The sequence below is a fragment of the Tetrahymena thermophila genome (genome assembly GCF_000189635.1).
Source record: "Tetrahymena thermophila SB210 genomic scaffold scf_8254555, whole genome shotgun sequence".
NCBI classification, from domain to species: Eukaryota; Ciliophora; class Oligohymenophorea; order Hymenostomatida; family Tetrahymenidae; genus Tetrahymena; species Tetrahymena thermophila.
Window position 1 is genome coordinate 228,576 of NW_002476326.1, and position 23,449 is coordinate 252,024.

Genomic DNA, 23,449 nt, shown 5'->3' on the forward strand with positions numbered 1-23,449 from the left:
TAGATTTTTTATCAAAAATATCAAGAATGAATAAGTTATAATAAAAATAATATTTATTTTTTAAGAAATAATTTGCAGTCAAACCCACTTTGCTGTGATGTTACATGTAAGACTCGTAATGGATATTAAGATTTTTCTAGCAAATTAAGAGGGAAAAAAAATCCTTTTTGAAAAAGGTAAAATCTCATAAGAAAAAGTTTGGATATTATCATATAGTGTATGAATGGATCTAGTAATTACCTAAAAATATATAGAAATTAATAGTTTGAAAATATATTAATGACTTTTTTTTTAATAATCTGAGAAAGGAAAGAAAAATGATAAAAGTTAAGTATTCATTGATTGATTTTAGATTAATTACTAAAATAATCTAAATCATAATTATTTTACTAATAAAGTATTTAACTAGACAATTCTTACCTCAATCAATATGAATGTTAATTTCCCTTATTTTGTAGTTTATATTTTATAAAACAAAGATTTAAATCAAAAATTTTAATTAATATATAAGTCAGTAATTAGTTATGAGAAAATCTTTATAGAGCACTCCAAACCATTAGATAAATGTTATAAGAATTCCTAGCAGTTAATGTATAGGTTCATATTAGTAGATAGTATAGAGTAAATAAAATTTTAATTAAATACAGCCGATTGAAATGGAAACTTTTGCAATAGGTTAACCTATCAGTCAAGATGGAGTGCCTTTAATGACTCCTTTACTCTAATTAAATTCATAAATAAGTCAAAATTAGAATTATTGTTAAACACCTACGAGTATGAGAGCAGCAAATAATAAAATTTAAATAACATCTCCTTTGAGTAGGCAATTAAATAAAAGCTTAAATTAGTTAAAGTTCGAACAATTTCCTGATTCTGATCTACCATAAACTCTTTATTGCTTTAAATGTAATAAGCTTGTGATCACATAAGTAGAAGAAGAGTATGGGTGCGGTACCTATTCTGTAGCTCTTGGATTATGTATTTTGTTTTTTCCTTGTGCATTTATTCCTTTTATGCAGAAACAGTGCAAAGATTATATACATAACTGCGGAGAGTGCAAAACATATTTAGGAAAGAAGGTTTTTCTTTGTAGACTATGCTGAAAAAAAAAAAATCTTGTATATTGTAAAGCTAAATAACAATAGTAAATCTAGTTAATTCACTAGTGTATATATGGAAAAAAAAACTCCTACTAATTAATAAACGGCAAACCCTTTTTAATTTAAATTTATAATGCTTCTCCATGGCATTTAATTATCAATTATTTCAGAAAAATTATTTTAATAACATTTTGAATTAATATTAAAATTTGAAATAAATAATTAAAAAATTACTTTGTTAAGTTTTATTGGTGGACATAGACGTCTCAAAAAAATACAACAAACTATAATATTTATAAATTCTAATTAGAGAGTATTCTAATTGAAGAATAAGTAAATTCCTTTTTATCATAACACAATTTCATCAAATAAAATAAAATAAAATGAATTATTTCTAAAACTATTTATAAATTTTATATAACTCTATTTTGTTTGTTTATATTTATATCTAAAAGTAAAATTATCATTTAAAAGTTTACACTATTGATTGTAAATATTTTATTTATTTAATTAAAATTAATAATGAACTTAAATAATATCAAATTTGACCAAATATTTGAATTTTTTTTTATATGTATTGTGTATTTACTATTTTTATATCAGAATATATTCAAAGTTTTTTTTAATTTTATTTAAAATTTTGGATATATATATTTTATATTGCTAAAAAATGTTCTGGACAGGTAATCATAATTTTTAAGGTAAGTTTTACTTTTATGTTATTTCCTTTAAGTAAATTTAATTTTAAATATTAAATTTTAATATCTTAAATTACAAATTGGCTAATTCTATTTTTATAATAAAATGAAAAATTAAAAAAATTTCAATTTAAAATATAAAAATTTATACTATGAAAATATAGAAAATAAAAATTGACTGTATTGATTTTAGATGGATGATTATCTTATAATAGCTTGGAGTTGACTGAACTTATAATTTTTCGTTTTTAAATGTAGAGATTTTTAAGACTCATAAAAAAAAGTTGATCGCTATTTATGTTGAATCTAGATTTATAAAATTAAATATTTAGAAAAGTCGTAAGATATTAGCCATATGCATGAATTTATATTAAATAAAACACGTTTTAGAAATTATTAAAAATTTTTGTTTTTTTTTAAATGTTTTAACAAAAAAGTAAGAATTACTTTGTTAGGAAATCAGAGGAAGTCTGACAAAAAGAAATTTAAGAAATATCTTTGTGAGAAAAAAAAAGTTAAAAATTAATTAATAAAAAAATTAAATAATCACAAAACATATTAAAAGGATTAATGAAAATAAAAAGGAATTAGCAAATTGCAATTATATTTGCTATTTTCATCTTGACTGCTATTTAGGCAGCAGATGATGTTGCAGATGATAAGGTTTAGTAAGCTATAAAAAGTTATTAAAAGTAAGTAGATGGAGGTATTTTAGAATTCGAGTGGTGTGGTACAAATGAAATTTATAACGATGAAACTGACCGTGTTGTTGTTGATTAAGAAGTTGAAGAATCATTCGATACTCGTATATTTGTTCTTACAGATGAAGGTTAAGTTTTTAAAAGTACAAACTATGGTAAAAGTTGGGTCCATGTCACTAAATCCTTTTATGGTTCAAATGTAAAACCTCATTTTAAATTAGCATTATTTAATTTTGAATTAACCATTTAATATCAAATTTTAAAAAAAGAATTAGCCATTTTTCTCTACTGAAGTTTCCATTTCTCCTGTTGATGGTAAAACAGTCTATATTTGGGGACACAAGGATACCAGCTATGTTTCTGAGGAATGTGGTAAGACTTGGAAAAAGTTAAACCATCCTGCTGGTTTGTTTGATTTTAGATTTCACCGTAAAAATAAAGTAAACAAACAAACAAACAAACAAACTACTTAGCTATTGATCTATTTGATTTTTTAAAATGGATTTTCTTTGACTAAAGTTTATTTTTTTATTTAATAGAATTGGGTATTAGCTTTCACTAATATAGAATGTAAGAGATTTGATGAAGATTGTGAATCTAATATGAGAAATCTTTACGTTTCTTAAGATGCGGGTGTTACTTTCACATTCTTAGCTACTAAAGTTTTAGAAGCTTCATGGTACTAAATATTGTTTGTTTGATAGAGAGTATTTTTATAGATTATACTTTAAATATAAATAGGAATAGAATGAATAACTTTTACAACGTTGACAGTCCTGGTATTTTAATGGCCGTTCAATAAGAATGTAAAACGTTTGAAATTTATAATGGAACTCTCAATAATTTTCTTTATTCAAATAAAAATAGCATAAAGTAATGTAGTTTACACTGAAGACTTCGGTAAAACTATGCACACAGTTTAAGAAGGTGGTGATAATTTCTTTTAAGCAGAGTACTTCCTCTTTTTAACAGTTAAGCCTAAAAACAGTAAAAGAACCTATGATATGAAAATCGCAACTATGTTTGACGATTTTAATTACTATGTTGAACCCAAAAGCTTAAAGCTTCCCTTTGAAAACACTGATTAACTTTCGTTTACAATTCTAAAGAGCGATGGTGCCATGGTTTTCCTTGCCATACACCACGAAACTCAAAATATGTGGTAAAGCAATATCTATGTTTCTGATTGGAGAGGTTATGATTTGACTTTAGCTTTACTTTACAATGTTAGAGCTCCAAACGGAGATTGCGACTTTGAAAAGGTAAAAAAAAATAATTTATAAAATAAGCTTAATTAATTGTTAGATATATAAAAAAATATAATGACAAAAAAGTAATAGATTGAGAAATAAATAGTGATTGACTTAAAATAGATTCTTTCAATTTTTAGAAAATTTTTGTAGGTTAAATCAAAATTTAATAAAATATACAAAAAATAAAAATAGATAGAAAGCAATGAAGGTGTTTATATAGCAAATACATATGATGTTGAAAAAGTTGAAAAATTAAGAAACGAAGTTAAAAAAATGGATATCAGCACTGCAAAGAATAAATTATAAACAAAAGATAAAAAGAATTTGCACAAAGAACTAACTAATTATAGGAAATCAGTCATTTCATTTGACAGCGGTTCTAGTTGGCATCCAATTAGAGCTCCTTCATAGGTAAATAAAATTGCATAATATTCCAAATTAATCTATATTTTTAACTTAGAGATGGAATGGAAAGACTGTTGTTTGCAGTGGAGAATGCAGTTTGCATTTAGCTGGTAGAACATATTATAAAAAATCTTAGATGTATTCTTCCTCTAACGCTCCTGGTTTAATTGTTGCATTAGGAAGCATTGGAACTCATCTTGAAAACAACTTCAATCTTCTTAACACATATCTTTCAAACGATGGTGGTCACTAATGGCGTGAAATTCTTAAGGGTCCTCATATTTTTGAAATTGGTGATCATGGTGGTATCATCGTAGCTGCTTCTGGTAATTTTATTTTTTATCGAACAAATTATTTATTTAAAAAGTAGAAATAGCAAACAAATCATTAAATTTAATTATTTTAAAAAAAAATGTAAACAAAAAATAATAATTAATATTTTAACATTTAAAAGTTGCCAATAAAACAAATATCATCAAATACAGTTGGGATGAAGGAAAAACATGGAGCGAATATAAATTGAGTGCTTTACCATTTGAAATAGATTAAATAATTACTGAGCCTAGCAATATGGAACAGAGATTTGTTGTTTATGGAAAAGGAAGAAATGGAACAGAAACTTCTATGATTGTTTCTGTAGATTTATAAGATTTGCACATTAGAGGTTGTGTAGGAGCTGAACATCCTAATAGACCTAATAGTGATTATGAAATCTGGATTCCTACTAATTTTAAAGGTGAACAATGTATTTTCGGTCGTAAAGTTAAATATGTTAGAAGAAAGCCTGATGCAAAATGCTTTAATTCTATCACAACAGATTAAGTAATTAATTTTTTAAGGATAAAAAGTTTATTAAAAAACAATAAATAATAGAAAACAGTTATTGAAGAATGCCCATGCACATAAGAAGATTGGGAATGTGACTTCGGTTTCTACAGAAAAGAAAACGAATTAGAATGTATTCCAATGAATGAGCATTATTCTCCTGATAATCTTGCTAAACCTCCTGCAGATTGTAGTTGGTCTTACTTAGTCTCAAAGGTAAAAATTAGAATTTTTTTATTAGACGTTGTTATAAGGATTCTTTAATTTAATAGGGATATAGAAAAATACCAGGAGTATTTTGTTAAGGAGGTGTTGATTTAAGTCCAGAATATAAAGAATGTCCTCCAAAAATATCAGTGCCTAGAACTGAAGAAGAAACAGATTAATATAAAAGCTTCAAAGAAGCATAAAAAGAGATTATTAGCTAATATTAATAGTAATAGTAGTAATCAAATAGTTAAAATGGAAAAACTGATTCATCATCTTCAATAAACTGGGGTGTTATTTTTACATAAATTTTCTATGCTGGATTAATTTTAACAGCTTTAGCTTTAGCTTTCATATTTAGAGAGAATATCAAATAAGTAGTAAAAAGCATTGGTGAAATAGGACATAATAAAGAACGCAAATAATATTAATAACTCTAATCATCTTAGAATAAATAATCATCATACACTTAATAGAAAAATACTCAAAATGTCCGCATTTAAGAAACTGAAGAAAGAAATTATGATTTAGAAGAATAAGACATGCATTATCCAGAAGATGAAAAGCCTGTCTTGTAAAGAGATCAAGAAGATTACTATTATTAAGAAGATTACGATTGAATTAAAATAACAAATTTCTTCATTTTAATTAATTTGTAAGTTTAATATTTTATTTTTTGTAAATTAATTTTTTAGTTTTCTAAAAAATTTCTTAATAATTTAATTTAATCTATTTTAAAATCTACAATCAAAACAGATTATGCTAAATGTTTTGTTAATTATTAAAGTTTAAAAGAGGATTTTAATTGAATTTAAATATATTATTATAAATTGAAATTGTTTATCTTATAAGTATATTTTATAAATAACTAAAATCTTAAAAAAAGCATTTAATATTTTTATATGTATAAATATTGCTAATCCTGTAATTAAAATATCACGAACTATGTAGGTACAGGTGGTGATATGTCATTTAATTTTTATGATTTTAAACTTTTTATTTTTTAATTTCGAATATTTAAAAAAAATAATTCGGCTGAAAAATATACAGTCACTCCCTTCTATTAATAGTAAAAAAATTGTTTTATAACCAAAGTACATTATTTCTTAAACTTCAAACACTATTACGGTAATAATATTTAAGAAAGTATTTAAATAATTCAAATATCAACATATTTTAAGTGCTGGTGATTAAATATGAACTCAAAGAAACAAATACCTTTCTTTAATCAAATTAATTAACTCATAGGCATTATCATTTAATTTTAAATTAAATTCTCATTTCAATATTTTCTTTCTTATATTAGAGATTTTTGACTTTAGCAATTAATATTCTAGTTTAATTTTATTTAAATATCAACAAATTAATAATAATTAATAAAATATAAAAGATGAGAAAGGTATTTATTTAGATTTAAATCAAATCAATTAAAAGTGTTTGTTTTAAAAAGGATACAGTTTTGATTGAATTAATTGAAGATAATTAAAATATAACCTCTCTTTATAAGTTTTACTTCTATAATCTTTTTCCCAAAAATTACAACAAAAGTAAATATTTAAAGCCATAAATATTTTTTATGAATGTCTATTTTTATTATAAAAAATATTTTAAAAATAAAAATTCATTTAATTTAGTAAATTTAATGTATTCTTACTATTACTAAATAGAAAGATGTTTCAATATAATTTATTGTAAATAAAGAGTATTCCAAATAAATAAAGAATGGATGGAAATAATTAAAAAAAATGATTGGAAATTATTTATTCTTAATTTTATAAGATAGTTTAATTTGGGATCACATTATTTAACATTCAAAATTTCAAATTATTAATTAATTAATTTGTATTACTTAGATATTTTCTGTTGAAAATTAGATTGATTTAATGTAAAGTGCTATATGTATGTGTGCTATACAAATAAAAATAATATAGTAAACAAAATTGGTTTTTATTAAGGTGATTACTATTTTTTAATTAAGACATATATAAAATAGATGAATAATTTGCAAAGCAAATATGCTTCATAACCAAACAGGCAAACATCTCTGAAGCCTCCTTTAAAAGACAGCTTATTGACAAAAAATCACACACCTGACCATATAGTAGGCGTGAAAAACAGCTTTAATGAAGTCTAAAAAAGGAAGTTTTTCAAAAAATTTTCAGAGCCAATAGATATATTATATTTAGATAGAAAATATGAAACAAACAAGAAATAAATAGATCCAAAAGTTGAAAATTATCAAGCCATAGTAATCCGAAGATTTAATTTCCAATTAAAATTTATAGGATTAAATTATATTAGTAAATGCCATTGATTTCATATATAGTAAAACTAAATTTATAAATTAGGCTCATTAATTTGAGTAATATCCTCCTTGTAGTTAAGAAGAAAGAAAAAAAGGTGTAGCTAGGGCAGATATTACAGAAGAAGGATTAGATGATTGGATAGCTTAAAATATGAATAGAAGCATTCCTGAAATGCTTGATCCTAAAAAAAAATTTAACGTGCCTGTAAGTAACATTTAAAAATATAATTTCTATTAAAAATGTAAATCGTATTTTAAAGTATAATTATTTAGATAAGCTTAAAGAAAGATACCCTCATTTAATACCATGTAAGGCATTACTAATTGGATTTTTTAAATTAATTATTATACAAATAATTTAATTAGAAGTTGAAGTAGTTTGCGAAGATGAAGAAGAAATGTTTTTAAGAGGTTTATTAGAGGATAGCACTATTGTTGATAGAAAAACTTTGTAAATAATAATAATTTATTGATAGAATTGTGAGTAATAAATAATATATTATATAAAAATATGAAGGGAAGAGAAAAAAAAGCAGTTTAAGAGAAAAGCAAACAAAAAAATACTAGAATCATTCTTTCTAAAACAACAGAACAAAGAAAAAGTTATAGATTTGAACATAGACCCTAAAAAATTAGAACCAAAGTATTGCATTTAAAAAAAAATCATTTTCTTAAAATTTACAATCAGATTTTTATAATATTTATTTTTTAAACATTTTTTATTAGAGTAATTCCAGGCACTTAAATTAAAGTTTCAACAATAAAATCTACTCAAGCAAACAACAGTCAATCAAATGAATTTCTTTAAAAATATGACATTCCAACATAGTCTTCAAATAAAAATACTCCTTATAGTTAATAAAGTGGGTACAACCCTAGGATTTCAATAACCTCTCATTAAAAAAAAAGATATATAACTAACAATACTCAAGCTGATGAACAACCTGAATAAAATGATTCAAAAAATAATTTTAGATCTACATCCTATGATAGCACTTTAAACTCAGCAGCTCATAAACTGTTTACTCTTAATATTAGTAATTTCTTAAGAAAATCAAATAATGAAAAAGACATAGAGACGTCCATAGCAGAAAAGGAACTGAGCTTTATTGAAGTAATTTCATCAAAAATTTGCTGATAAATATTTAATTTAAATTAATAAAATAGGGTTTAATTAATAAATAAAATGAAAGAAAATAGCTTGAAGAGTTAACAAGAGAATAGAAAAAATAATCAATCGATTATTTTAAAGATCTTTAAAAGTAAAATAGAAAAGAACTAAATAGAATTGTGAATGATGCTATGTCATACTGCTAAAATCCTCCTGATTTAGGATAATTTTAGCATATACCAACCAATACATCTCAGTAAGTTACCAAAGAAAAGCGTCCATAAAGTCATTCTTCGAGTAGAGCTTAATCTAGTTCTACATAAAAAAGATTCTTTATATTAACAAAACTTTAATCTAAACCCAGTACGGCCTAATCAGGAAAAAGAGCAACTCATCTCAATAACTTTAGTAATATAAATGGCAATTAATATAATGAAAAAATAGATTATAACGCCTAGTAGACCAAGCAAAGCTTTTATCTTTAAACAGATGAATAAGAAATTCATAAAAAAACTCAAAACAACTTTTTTGACTTCTTTCTATAGGATAACTTCATAAAAGTTTAAAATGAATCACCTATAAAATCCTCCTTAAATCCCATATCAACTAATTAAGATTATAAAATAAATATCAGTAATTTTTTAAATAATTTCATCAATCTGTTTTAACATAAAACATTTATTAAAATAAAGATAAATTTTTTGAGAACAATAGCTCCTAAAATACTAATTCTAGCTTCTACTATTAGTCATTAAGAACTTATAAATAAAATAAAATAAATTAAATGAGACAGAGAATCACATTGAAGGAATTAACTAAAGACTACATCAATTAAGACTAAAATAAAGGAACAACTATTTTTAACTAATCAAATTTAAATAAGTTTTAATAAAAGCAAAGAATAAAAAGCACATCTATGCATAGTAAAACTTTATAAATACTTAAATGATTTTTTTATAATAAAATTTTAAAAAATAGATAACAGTAGCTTTACAAATAACTATACATCAAATCTTCAGACTAGCTTTAATGGGAACCTAAACGAGTCTATAAATTTCAAAAAAATGGAATAAATTTAAACTAAAAAAGAAAATACATCTACGAGCATCATGCAAGGAACATCTCCTTCAAAAAAATAATCGGATTTACCAGAGTAAGTAGAAGATCTTCTAAATGGTGGCAGTGAGGATAATCTGCTTTAACCAAATGATGATTTTGCAAATCTTGTTTTGCATCTAGAAGAGCTAACAATCACTGAAAAAAAACATGTGACATAAATAGATAAATAAAAATATTTTTATTAAATAAAATTTATTAATTAATTAGGTAAATTAAATGTCCAATGCAGAGTTTTGGTTTTACAAAAGCTGGAAATTAATTGAAAAGGGATAAACAGAAGTAGCTACTTAATGTTTAAAATAAGTATTAATACAAGATAAACTCCATTTTAAATCTATTTTTAATATGGGCTCTCTCTATGAGAAAACTAAAAAGTTTAAGACAGCTTTAAAATGGTTGAAAATGTAAAAATTTGCTAATTGAAATTTTTTCATTTATTCTATTTTGAAATTTAATTAAATAATTTTTATATTTTTAAAACAAATTAAAAGATCCTAGTAATTTGGTGAAAATTTAGAATAAATTAAGTATGGAATAGCTTTGTGTTTATATAAATTGAAGGTCTTTGATGAGTCATACAATAACATAAATTCTTTGATAATATAAATTAAAGAAAAAGATGACCCTCCATCTAGATATATTTATTTAAGAGCTTTATGCTTAAAGCAATTGAAAAGAATTCAAGAAGCTGAGGATGATTATAAAATTTTTTATAAAAAGACAAGCCCTAAGAATTTTGATTTGCTCATGCACTTTATGATTTTATTTTCTTTTAAGTATAAAAGCAAAATAGCTAAATATCAAGATATGGAAATAAAATATTCAGCTAGAACTTTTTGTAACTTCCATAGTGCTGTTTAGCAAATTCTTTAAGGAGAATACTTTGAAATGAAGCTAACTAAATTTTACAAAGAAAGTTTGGGATGGATAAATTAAGATGAATTATTACAAAAATTGCAAAATTTATCTTTTTTTAAGAGATTTGCTGTTTCTTTATTAGTAATTTTATTATTTTAAAATTTAAATATAATTTTTTTTATAGAAAAAGTCTTTACCTTACTTAGAGCATAATCTCTTAGAAAAAGAAAAGCTTATCAATCCACCTGATGATGAGATTTATATCATTATATCAGGGTGTGTCTAAGTTTTCGATCACAGCAAAAATTATGAGAAACCTGACATCGTCTCTTATTATACAGAAGGAGATATTATAGGATGCGATCAATTAGAAAATGATTTATCTAAAAAACCAAATGTGTGGCTAATTTCCTAAACTCCTATTGAATATATAAAAATGAATAAAAATTTGTTTTTCGATTTGTGGAAAGGACAATACTCATTAGAAGGAGAAAAGATAACTTCGTTGCTTAGAAATTGCCCTATGTTTAAAGGAATCTCTGAAATATCTATGTTAAAATTGAGTTATGAACTTGTTTCAGTAAATAATTATGCATTATATAAAGAAGTTTATTAATAATATTTTATAAAAAGATGGAAGAATTTAAGTAGAATGAAATAATTTATAATGATGGAACTTATTTAGAATCAATGAATTTCAATTATATTGAGATGAAGAAATGCAGCCAAAGGAGAGGAGCTGGTTTGCTAAAAAGAATTGTATAAAAAATGACTTCTTATACAAGTGCATTATATAAAATGACTAAATTTAGAAAATTTTGTATAAAAAACAAATAAAAAATTTAAAAATTAATGTGGAAAACAAAAATCATAAAGGGCTTTTATATAATTGTAGAAGGAATAGTAGAGTTAGAAAATGATTAAGGTTGGAGCTATATTTTAACCCCAGGAGATTTCTTTGGTGAAAATTTAATTTTCAAAGTCAAATCTCTTTCTAATTTTGGAAGAATTAGAGCTGTTACAGAGAAAGTAAAAGTCCTCTTTTTACCTAGAGATAAGTTTAATCAAATAAATTCCTTAGATGTAAAATATTTTGTTTGCATTTATTATTATCATCAAAAAGTTTTACAATTTAACTAAAAATAACTTTAAATATTGCATAAATCATTAAATATATTATTTTCTTTAATCTTAAAAAGCTATTTTATATAAAAAATAATAAAAATAATACTTGATTTTATATTTATTAAAAAAAATAACTTTGAATTTAACTTATTTTATTTTTAATTAATAAATTTTATGAAGTATTAATGATAATTTAAATTCCAAAAATAAATTTAATTTAATTTAATTCTAAAATTATAGAGAGCAGTAATGAAAAGTAATTGCCTCAATAGAGAGTAAATTAAAAATATTGAATATCAAGCAAATAGGTATTCAGAAATCAGGAAATTAAAGAAATAAAGATAAAGAGAAAAAGAAGAAAAAATGCTCTAAGATTAAACAGATGAAGATTACATTTAATCATTAATTTGATTAAGTAAGGTATACTCTTTATAATAAAAAAACCAACTGCAAATGCAAATAAATAAACTAATTAATTAATTAATGATTAATATCTACTCTAAGCTTTAAAATTATTTTATAGGACTTAATAAAAGTTAATAAGAGAAGGATAAATCTTTTATTATTTAAAAGAAAGTAGATTATGTTTAATTAATACAAAAATGGAATCAAAAACTAATTTTTTCAATATAAACTATAAAATTTAATAAAATGCATAAGTTGATTTAATTTAAATTGAATTGTATTTTATATATTTATTTTTTTTAAGTTACCTTTATCGTAGGTAATTTAATTATTTACTTAATTACTTACTTGTATGATAAATAGAATAGACTACTTCAAAATGGTTTATCCTTTAATATGATAATTAATTTATTATTTTCTTATTTGTACACTTTATATAATATTAATTAATCTATATAATTTAATATAATTACTTAAATTTAATATTTAAATATTTTTATTTCAAGGAAAATTTTAATGAGTTTGTTTGTTGTTATTTATAAATTGAAATTTATTATCTTTGGTTGATTGATTGGTTGGTTGGATTATTTGTTTAATTTATTGATCTCTTTTGTATCAGATTATCGTATCTGCCAACAAATAAATAAACACTTAGATTTTCAAAATATTTTATTGGTATGTTTACATTTTTTCATTCTAATTAATGGATTGATAAAGAATTATTTTGTAGTTCAGCTTAGCTTAAATCATGATAGTAATCTCCACTAGGTATAATTAAATTACTGCTGTTAAAATTTATTTTGCTTGATTATTGCGAATTGCTAATGCTACTGTTTTTAAGTATATTTCCTTTAGACTTAAATTAAATATCTTATTTCTACATTTTTGGATTAGTTATTATTTATTCGCCTTATTGGTATTAAGATTTGTTGTTTATTTCATGTCTATAAATTAAGTAAAAAAATATAAATATGATAAACATAATAAAATAAAATAATTACATCATTTAGTTTTATAAATAGTTCTAATAAAAAGATTCACTGATATTTCCCTTTTCATCGTTTGAAGGATTCCTCATATGGAGAGAGTGGTATTTTTTATTACTTTACTGCATTTAAGTAAGATTATTATAGTTAATAAATTTTTGCTTATCAATAATCTATGGGTGTTGCATTTCATATTGCTAATATTAATTTTCAGCTTCGTATTATTCATTGAATAGATTGTCATCAGTTACATATTCAATTTCTTATTCATTATCTTAGATTTATCCGAAATTCATTATATTTTGATTTATTACTTAAGGTTTTATACTCATGTTTTATTTTTCAATTTCATTTACCTCTGCCACAATATTGGGATTTGAATAATTAAAGATTCCTGTATTGTTATGTATGCCTTCACCTTCATATATATCTTCTTATTGGAAGTTTGATCTATTCATATTCAAAGGCACTTTTTAGAAATTTAAGTGAGATTTAGGTTTGAGCATCTTTTATTATTGGCCATATTTTTAATTGTGAACACTAAAGAAATGGCTATTATTTTCAAAATCATCAAACTTAAGCTCATTCATACTCTCCTTCCTACTTATTTAGTATATTTTTGTTTTGTAAAAATAAATTTAATTTGTTCAATTTGATTACCCTTTAGATGAATAATTAAAGTTCTGTGAAGAGTAAGAATTTTTAGAATTTGATTTAAAAGTACTCATTTCGCTGCTTTTCTATTACTGAGATTATAATTACCTAATAAAATTAAATTAAATTAATTTTCTTCATTCATACAAAATAATTTATTACTATAAAGCATATTTAAGAGTGTAATGATCATTTTCACGATCAATAGTTAATTTAGCCAAATTATCTTATGTATGTTTTAATTTAAAGACAACCTCGTTGTATTTTTATTGCATTTATTTGATCACATTTTCTAATTGTGCAATTTTCTATTAATTATAAAAAATTTTTAATTTTATTTTTTTAATTTTTTTGCTAATTACATTTTTATCTTCAGTTTTTTAAGTCATTAATTTTGATATTTCAAGCTACTGTAAATTTTTTTAATATTATAACTCCTTTTTCTCTCCAAGGATTTTTTCACATGTTTATTTATATATCATGTTCTCCTTTATAAGTTATTCGTTTTATATCTGGATATTTTAAATTTGCGAATTCTAGAGATATCTATTATTGTTACTACCTAAGCCGCTATTTTAGCTGTTAAAGAAATTGTTTTGATAAGCCTAGGTGCTAGGTTTTGAGGAAGTGTATGAAGGTGATTCATCTGGCTAGCTTAAGTAGGTCACATAATTTCCTAAAAACTACAAAAATTAGGCCTAATCAGTTTTTTATACTGAAACTCCGGTGGACTGGTTTGTTTCGTGAGCAGACAAACTCTCTAAATTAAAATTAAAAATAATTAATTAATTAAAAGATTAAAACAAATTTTTTATCAAAATCAATCTCTAAAATTATTTTAAAAATTAATTTTTTTTAAAGTTAATCAATATTTTTTTTTCTATTTTGACTTTCTTCACCCATTTTTAATTATTTTAAGTTAATTCTAAATTTTAACTCAATTTCATGAATTGAAAAATATTAAAAAGTAGTTAATTAAGAATTTTATTAATTATATCTCAATATTTTACCTAAGTTATTTAACTAGTTGAGTTATTGATGTTATTAATATTGTTTTTAAATAGAATTTCTTCCCGAGTCTATTTTAAAGCTGAGATTATTATGCTATCCTTAAACCTTCTAACAATCACTTTAACTAGTATCATGAGCGCTTTTTTATAAAGCATCACTGCTCTTTTCAGATTATTTTTATTTACTAAATATAGGCAATGTTTCATTTAAACTGCGATGAGAAAGAGATTTCTGTTAAATTTAATTCTAGGAAGAAGGTTGGTTTTGATTTTCTTCTTTTGAGTCTAATTTATTGCTGCTTAAATTACTGTTTCTGTGTGTCTTTGATTAAAGCTCAAAAGAAGCTATATAATTTTAATAGAAATAAAATTATACTTTATCAACTATTACAAAATCCAATTTAAAAATTCTCACTTTAATGACTATTAGCTGCATCTGTGTGTCTGAGGGTATTTGTTGACATATTCAAATCATTTTATGAAGACTGCTTTGCTTGATTTTATTGAGATGGAGTTGAAGAATATTACCCCATACTGCTTTTAGTTCTATTATGCATAGCTATTTTCTTCTAATTATTACGAATTTCTTTTTACTTAAGACTATTCATTAACGAATTTATATAGTCCAAATTATCTTAACTTTTCTTATCCATATTTCCATAATAGGCATCGCTTTGTTTGGAAAAATAGCCTATGCTTTTATTTTAATCGAATGAGCAATTGTTGGACTAGTTTTCATTATTTAACTTCAAAATTTACTGTTAATTTTAGCTATTTTATAATGCTTGCTGCTATTATTCCATCAAATTCAAATCTTTTTCAATATCTACTGCTGACTAATTTCTTTTCTTGTTTATCAACTCTATTAATTGTTAGGATTTCAAAAAAAGTTACTTTCTTCTTCAAATGAAAATCACATAAAAAAAATAAAATATTTAGCAAATTATAACTTAAAGAACTTATTTAATTTGAATTTAATTCTTTACTTGCATATAAAAGGCTATTTGTCTTAGCTTTTGGAGTTGTCATTTTCAGTATTTGAATTTATTTTAAAAAAATAAGCTGTTGGATATAATATTTTAAACTAATGCTATAATCTAGTTTTTTAACAAAGAAATCTACCCAATTATCTATCTTTTTTTCTTTAATTTAATTATTATTATTAATTAATTGATTTGTATTTTTTAACTTTGTTCAATTTATATTTTTCAAAAAATTTAAAACTATAAGATAGATTTCTTGACAACCTCTTTTATTCATTACTATTTAACACATATTTACAAACAATCAATATTGAACAACCTATTTTCCCATTAAAAAATTTGAAATTTTTATTTATTTATTTATTGTTTGTTACTAATGGCTAATAGATAATAAATTAATTAGTTAATTTATAAATGTATTTGATATGTAGAAAAATTATGAAAAGCATAAATTATTAATTAACTAATTAAATAGATTGACTAATATATAGAGAACTCTTCTGTTCGTTATTTATATAATCCACCAAATCTTATTTTTCTTAAATAATATAATAAGAAATTGCAAGAGTCATACAAAATTTTAATTAATTTCTATCATTTTTTAATCAATCAATCAATTATCCTATTTATCTATCTTAAATTTAGTAATATTTTGTCTAACTATTTTCATTTTAACAAGTAAAAAAAGATTGTCTTTTTTGATAGCTTAAATAAATTAATAATAGAAATAACATAAAATTATATTAGTAATTTTATTTTATTTTTCAAGAATTTCTGTTTTATAAATAAATAAACTAAGGCTTTGGCTATTAATACATTTCTGACCCAAGTAATGCTACTAATTTCGACTATCTTTCTTCCTATATTGATTAAAATAGATAAATCAAATAGTAGAAAATAAAATTTGTTATTCAGAAAAATAAATGTAATAGAAGATTAAAACTTTAAATAGAGAGTACTAATTGAAATTCGAAAAAAGTAGCAATTAAAATGAATATCTTAGTGATATAAAACTTAAATTTTAAATTAAATCAACTTGCTACTAAGTTTACTAAATAACATTTTTGAGAAATAAATACTAATTATTTTAAAATTCATAATTTTTATATTTTTTAGAATTTTTTATATCACAATTAAATAATTAAAAATTATTTCTGGGAGAGTAGATATTAAGGAAAATTTTATGGCAAGTAAGAGTTGGTTAATTATATAATCACTTTAAAAAATATTTTAAAAAAGATGATTGATTAATTAACCCTCGTAAAGTAAAATATTATGATAAAAAAATTAAGAATACATTTTTGAATAAAAAAAATTTAGAATTTTACTTATTTAGTTTTTGAAAAGATTCTACGCTAAACAGCTGATTTTAAGTGAGCCATTTCACTTTAATTAGTAGAATGTCTGATCATATCTTTAAATTATCTGAGTTTTTTTGATATATTGAACATTGAATCTACAGAATCATTTACTGATAGAGCATATTGTCTGTTCTCTCTCTCAAGTAAATAAAGTGGATCAATTTTATTTACAGATTATGATTTTATTAATTGATACTATTATTAAGGAGAATTAAGCATATCCATAGTAGTTTTTAGTGCCTATTAATTTGATAGAATAGGTTCTTAGTGTTTACCTATTGATAAAAAACGTTTTTTATCCCCTATATCTAGTACATCGTTGGGTTTTATTACCCTATCTAAATGAGAACGCAGATTTAAGTTTGTATATTCAGGTCTTAAGCTTTTATATAAATCTCCCACATATAAGTGCTAATCGTTTCTTTAATTTGATAAATCAACCTACCTCTCATCTTTAAATAACGATGATTAAGAGCCATACATATCTGCTATATTTGCTGCTCTTTATTAGGGTGATCTTGTAGTATTTGGAGAAGCTTGTACTTAATCGTAGTCCTTGTTCACTTGATAATCCTAAAACCCATAATTTTTTGGTTAGTATACTTTTTGATTAGATAAATGATTCTAGCTTAAATCATTTTTTGGATTAACTATATCCTAAGAAGCTCTTTAGAATGGATTTTAAGTGCTAGTAGCATTAGAATATCTAGGATTTTATTATCCATACAACCTTTCTAACTACATTTTATAATTTTTAGGATCAAATGCCATATTATTTGGTTTATCAGAAGAAAATTACTTTTATTTAATTTTATTATATTGATCTTCATAGTTTGCTAGTACATACTTTTATCTATCCTATTTAAATTAAATTCTTTTTGGAAATGTTCAATATTCATCATAAGTTGCACAATTTTACATAATTTTAATTATTTTAGCTGTTGTATCCATTCATAAGAAATTATTAAGGTTTTGGTGCAGGTTCAGCAAATGCAACTCTTGGTGATCCTTGTTTTTAAATAAGTTCCCCAAAATTGTTATACTCAAATTTAGTTCTCTAATTCATAAATTATATATCAATTAGGTAATTAAAAATGCAAATAAATAATTTTAAAAATAGCAAATATCATTAATGCTGCTTACAATAGGAGAGTGTTAATATAATAGACTAGCTTGAGACATATCCTTGAATTCTGTTAAACTTTTCTAAATAATGCTTGCTATATTTGTATATAAGTCTGACTATTTTTTTATTAAACTAAAGAATAAACAAATGGTGTTTAATTGATTAATTAATTAAATTATTTATTAATAATATGTTTTGCGATTAAAAAGTATGCAAATTTGAAACTAATAAATAAAAATTGATTTTTATTTTAATTAAAATAAACTGAAAAGTCAAACCAATTATTTATTTACCTCACAAAAATCAGATTAATTTTATTAATATGACTTAGCATAATTATTTTTAAGCTCAAATAACTCTACTTTATATATTTTAATATTTTTATTGCTTAGTAATTTTAATAAAATTATTTATTGTCTTATTTATATATTCACAATAATTGAAATCTATCTTTATGATATTTTTAAAAAGATAAATTAATATTTTTTTAAATTATTTTTTTATGAGCTTAATTATTCTAATTGAACAGAAGGAGAAGGAAGATATTAGAAAATAATATTTATGTATTTTATTATGTAAAATGAATATTTTTTATGCTTAAAGAAATTGGATTAAAAAATATTTTTTAACTTCTTTTAGATTTATTAAAATTCGAATTAATTTAATATTATTTTAAAGATTGTTAAAATCTATGCAATTTAATTTTAAAAAAATCTTTTAATAATATATAAATATTTTGAATTTATCTATAAAGAAAATTAATATTAAATTTTGCAAATTGAGATTTTAATTTTTCTGATGGATTAGGATTCTGAAGGTTTTTAAGAAAGGATTGATTTGCCAGATCCATTTGAAAAAAAGAAAATGGATTTTGGCCTACCTGATTATGAAAGCATCAAGCAACTGTAAATTACAGAAAAGTAGTTAGTCATTTTAACAGAAACAGGGAAAATTTTTAGATAATTATATGAAGAAAGAATTTAATTGCAAGAAATAGAATTGCCATAATCATCATAGCCTATTTATAATATTGTTACTAACATTTTTGGAAAAAGCTAATCATATGAGCCTATAGAAAAATTTTTTTTAGATAAGACTGGAAATCATTGCTTACTGCAAGGAAAAAATGAGTAAACATACTATTGGCATGCATCTGAAAACAAGATTAAGATAGTTTTGTCTAAATTCAATAAAGATATAACATCTTTGGCATTTGATGATGCAGCAATCTCTGATCAAGAAGTTGCTTTCTTATTTGGAACAAAAAGCAAAGAATTTTTTTATGGTAGAATACAAAGGAGAAAGACAAATGACATAGAGTTTACTTGCTATTAAATTGATTCGCTAGTAACGAAGAGCCCTATTTAAAAGATTTTCATTTATCAGCTAGATTATTAAAAAACCAATTACACGTATAATATTTAATAAGCAACATTAGTTAGAATCTTATCTTTTTTAACAATAAAATCGCTTTTTAAGCTAATTCAATAAGAAAGATACGTTTTTGTTATTGCTTAATTTAAAAAATATTATATTACAATATAATTGATAAATTTTTATATATTTTAAATAAAGATGTGTACTTGTATGTGATGATTAGACCTTTAATTACTTCTATGATGAGCAGCCTTTGCCAAATCTTTTTAAAAAGTATGAAAAAGGAAGTGAAAATCTTGATGAAATACCAATCAATCCTCCAGGAAATATAATTATACATATGGCTAAAAAAATTGGTTGTAATAGACCTCATTCTTTTGCTTATACCACAGGTTCTACTATAATATGTCTATAATTATCATCTGTTAATGAATTACCCAACGACTCTTTCTTGAAAAACTTTAAATTTCTTTAGTATGCTAAAACAGAAGAAGATTCTCGTAAAGATGTGAAAGATAGATTTTTAATTGAAGGTAAAATTTATTAAAACATTCAAAAAAACTTAATTTGCTTATCATGAAAAACTATTGAAATTCTTCAAAAAAATATTTGATTTTAATAAATAGAAAGAATCCTCAAAATAGGATTAACAGAATTTCATTACTTTTTGCTTCATGAGGACTGTCTAACAGTAATGAGTAGATTAGATTAAAAGGTAGTTACTACATTTGAACTGGGAAATATGTAGGGACCTGTGATTGATATGATCTACGATGATTCTTCCAGTTAAAGATCTTTTCTTATTTATTCTAGAAAGAGAATTTTAAAAATTGTGATTAACATGGAAGAAGAATTTGCATGCTATGATTTAATTAAGTAAAAAGATATAAAAGGTGCTTACGAGCTATGCAAGAGAACAAATTTGGACTGTCTTCCTTATGTAATACAAAATATTTTAAGAGAATATTAATCTAAATTTGAGTAATTAATTAATTTATTATCATTAGGTTTCTGGTTTATATGGAGATTATTTGTATTAGGAAGGAAAGTATGTGACTGCTGCATAAGTTTATTCAACATCATAAAAAACATTCGAAGAAATTATGATTAAGTTCTTAAAAAACGAATCACTTGAATAGATTGAAGGCATAATAGGTAAATTAATATTCTTAAATACTTAACTTAAATAAGATTTTTTAATTTATCTTAAATAAAGAGTATCTGTAAATTTAAGCTGCAAGACTCAATAATTAGAAAAATTAGGTTTAATTTAAAATAATTTCAGGATTGAGCTTAGAATATTACAACTATAAAATTAATGAATTAGAGAAGTATTTAGAAGTGCTTATTTAAGAGGAGGCATAAAAAGAATTAGAAAAGTAATCAGACTAACATCTTAAATTTAAAATAGAATATAGAGGCAATTAGCTACAGGTAGTTTATTTAGATAATTTAAATGAAATGAGATTGAGAAAGCAAAGTGGTGAAGATCAAACACCAATGTCTTAGCCCTCAAATAAATTGAGTAACGATGGTTAAGCTGATTAAAAAAGAAAAGCTTCTTAAAATTCTATCACAAGTAAAAGAATTGTCAGGATATAAAGCAAGCTTAAAAAAATAAAAGATAATTATAACTCATTTTTGAAAAATCTTAATTCTTAAATAGATCAAGAATTCGTTTATGAAATAACTCAAAGTCATGGAAGAATTGATGACTGCTTACAGTATGCAAAGGAGTAAAATAATTATGAAAATGTTATAACACATTATGTAAACGAATAAAATTACAAAGAAGCTGTCAGCTATCTAAAAGTTTTAGCCAAAAAAGACAGCAAAAGAGCCATAGAAATCATATACAAATTTTCTTACATTTTACTCTAAAAAGTTCCTGAAGAATTCATTTCTTTGGTCTTAAACTCTATCAGAGATTTCCAACCTTCTAAATTGATATCAGGATTAATGAATATTCCAGGCACCTTTAGAAAATTTGGAATCTAATTTTTAGAAAATTGTGTTTATAAATAAAAGAGCTCTGATAAAATCATTCACAATCTTTATCTTTTTTTCTTGGCAAACCAAATTCGTCCTGATGAAAACAGCCAAACTTAAAAAGTTGATGAGGAAGCTTACTAATAACTTATGGATTACTTGAACAAAGCAGAAGAACAAGAAAACTAGTAAATTTATGGAAGTTTATAGAATGATGATTCTGAAATAAGTTTGTATTCATAAAAATCATCAAGAAATTCTCAAAAGCAACAAAATTATATTCTGAAATTTGATTTAGATTTTGCACTTCATTTATTTGAATCAAAAATGATTACAGATGCGATGGTCAAGACCTATGCTTTGATGAATTTTTATGATTTAGCAGTTAAATTAGCTTTAGATAAAAATAACATTAGCCTTGCTAAAGAATATGCTTCAAAGCACCATAATGATGATAAAAAACATAAATTGTGGCTCAAAATAGCAGTTCATTTAATTTAAACATAGTAATCCCAAAATGTTCTATAATTAACAAATGACAGTAATGGTTATTTAAAAGTAGAGGATCTTCTTCCACATTTTGGAGAAGTTCATCAAATAGACCTACTCAAAGAATAAATTTGCAGTAATTTAGAAGACTATAACAATGAGATTGAAAATTTGAAGAAAGAAATGGATTAACTAAACGAAATGTCAGATTCACTTAAGCGTGAAATTAATACTTATTCTCATAAATCTCTATAGATTAAGGGAGAATAGGATTGCAGTATATGTCACAGAAACCTTCTTTCATAAGATCATTATTTCTTTGGCTGCTTCCATGGTTTTCATAGAAATTGCTACATTTAAAGAATGTAAAGTGATATAATAGCTGAATAAGAGAAAGAATAGATAAGCGATTAAGGCGAAAAATAACTAACTTCTTATTCTCAAAAGAGAGTTTTTGATAAAATAATATCAATAAATTAGTACATCAATAAAATCTAATCGGATTTAAAAAATAAACAAGAAGAAGAAATTAAGTAAATGAAATTAATGTTAATAGATGAAAATCAATAATAGTAATCCTCTTCAATTACTAAATTCTTTAAAGGACTTGGAGGTGCTTTAATAGGTGGAGCAGGTAAAAAAGAAGATGAATAATAAGCTACTATAGATATTAATGCTTTCAAAAAAAAACTAAGTTCTATGGCAAATCTCAAAGATATGTTATAATTATTTTTAAGTTAAGAAGAAAGGGATGAATATTATAAACAAGTATAAATTGTTGATGACTTTCTCTCAAAAGAGTGTTATTTTTGTGGACTTTCTTCTGTTGATCGTATTCATACATTTTATCCTAAAAATACTAAGAGTTCTATTGATTGGGCGATTTGATATTTTAAAACAATTTTTAAAAGTATTAAAAATAAAAACTATTTATATTTTTTGTAATTTTATTTCTAACTATTTTATCATTAAAATCAAATTATCAAAAAGCATACTTTTAATTTAATTTTTTCATATTTTTTATTTTAAAAAAAAAGAAAACAAATAAAAAAAAATTGCTCTTGCTTTTCTTTTTAGAATTTTAGAATAAAATAGAAAAGATAAAATAAAAAAATGATTAATTTAAAAAATAAAATGAGGGGTAAAGAATAAGTAAAATTTTAATTAAATTAGTAAAAAATATTTCTTAATAAATTTCATAAATTTTTATAAAATATTATTTAAAAAGTTAAAAAATGTTGGTTTTAAAAATATTTTTTTAAAAAAAAAGAAGGTTATATAAAAAACAATAGATCATTTTTATAAAATAGAACTTTATGATTATTTAAGATACCATTATTTGATAAATTTAAACTAAATAGA

The 23,449-nt window shown here is 23.0% G+C and overlaps 6 protein-coding genes across 6 annotated transcripts; 4 read left to right on the plus strand and 2 right to left on the minus strand. All coding sequences in view use genetic code 6, as the record gives it.

Moving 5' to 3' along the window:
* Positions 1-486: 486 nt before the first annotated feature.
* Positions 487-1,583, plus strand: TTHERM_00410200 (LITAF-like zinc ribbon domain protein). The gene has a single exon (XM_001020813.2). The coding sequence runs from the start codon at positions 525-527 to the stop codon at positions 1,101-1,103; it is 579 nt and encodes a 192-aa protein (XP_001020813.2). The 5' UTR covers positions 487-524; the 3' UTR covers positions 1,104-1,583.
* Positions 1,584-2,368: 785 nt separating this feature from the next.
* On the plus strand, positions 2,369-5,809 carry TTHERM_00410210 (BNR/Asp-box protein; the record flags this gene model as incomplete). Its single annotated transcript, XM_001020814.3, has 10 exons — positions 2,369-2,698; positions 2,769-2,939; positions 3,039-3,178; positions 3,241-3,305; positions 3,367-3,761; positions 3,945-4,163; positions 4,213-4,483; positions 4,612-4,979; positions 5,031-5,198; positions 5,255-5,809. The coding sequence occupies 10 exons, from the start codon at positions 2,369-2,371 to the stop codon at positions 5,807-5,809; spliced, it is 2,682 nt and encodes an 893-aa protein (XP_001020814.3).
* A 1,373-nt stretch (positions 5,810-7,182) lies between these two features.
* Positions 7,183-12,118, plus strand: TTHERM_00410220 (cyclic nucleotide-binding domain protein; the record flags this gene model as incomplete). The annotated part of the gene is made up of 14 exons (XM_001020815.2): positions 7,183-7,437; positions 7,538-7,699; positions 7,755-7,803; positions 7,861-7,945; positions 8,012-8,137; positions 8,221-8,608; positions 8,662-9,238; positions 9,298-9,528; positions 9,584-9,873; positions 9,932-10,128; positions 10,216-10,723; positions 10,767-11,162; positions 11,216-11,665; positions 11,948-12,118. 14 exons carry the CDS (start codon positions 7,183-7,185, stop codon positions 12,116-12,118), a joined length of 3,885 nt encoding a protein of 1,294 aa, XP_001020815.2.
* Positions 12,119-12,803: 685 nt separating this feature from the next.
* Positions 12,804-15,956, minus strand: TTHERM_00410230 (hypothetical protein; the record flags this gene model as incomplete). Its single annotated transcript, XM_001020816.2, has 8 exons — positions 15,749-15,956; positions 15,178-15,624; positions 14,763-15,107; positions 14,115-14,512; positions 13,915-14,060; positions 13,759-13,860; positions 13,114-13,698; positions 12,804-13,056 (listed from the first exon to the last, which is right to left on the minus strand). The coding sequence occupies exons 1-8, from the start codon at positions 15,789-15,791 to the stop codon at positions 12,804-12,806; spliced, it is 2,319 nt and encodes a 772-aa protein (XP_001020816.1). The 5' UTR covers positions 15,792-15,956.
* A 553-nt stretch (positions 15,957-16,509) lies between these two features.
* TTHERM_00410240 (hypothetical protein) lies at positions 16,510-18,411 on the minus strand (the record flags this gene model as incomplete). Its single annotated transcript, XM_001020817.2, has 4 exons — positions 18,250-18,411; positions 18,026-18,163; positions 17,074-17,964; positions 16,510-16,605 (listed from the first exon to the last, which is right to left on the minus strand). The coding sequence occupies exons 1-4, from the start codon at positions 18,286-18,288 to the stop codon at positions 16,510-16,512; spliced, it is 1,164 nt and encodes a 387-aa protein (XP_001020817.2). The 5' UTR covers positions 18,289-18,411.
* A 619-nt stretch (positions 18,412-19,030) lies between these two features.
* TTHERM_00410250 (vacuolar sorting protein, putative) lies at positions 19,031-22,975 on the plus strand (the record flags this gene model as incomplete). The annotated part of the gene is made up of 5 exons (XM_001020818.1): positions 19,031-19,644; positions 19,808-20,142; positions 20,236-20,549; positions 20,617-20,764; positions 20,826-22,975. The coding sequence occupies 5 exons, from the start codon at positions 19,031-19,033 to the stop codon at positions 22,973-22,975; spliced, it is 3,561 nt and encodes a 1,186-aa protein (XP_001020818.1).
* Between the last annotated feature and the right edge of the window lie 474 nt (positions 22,976-23,449).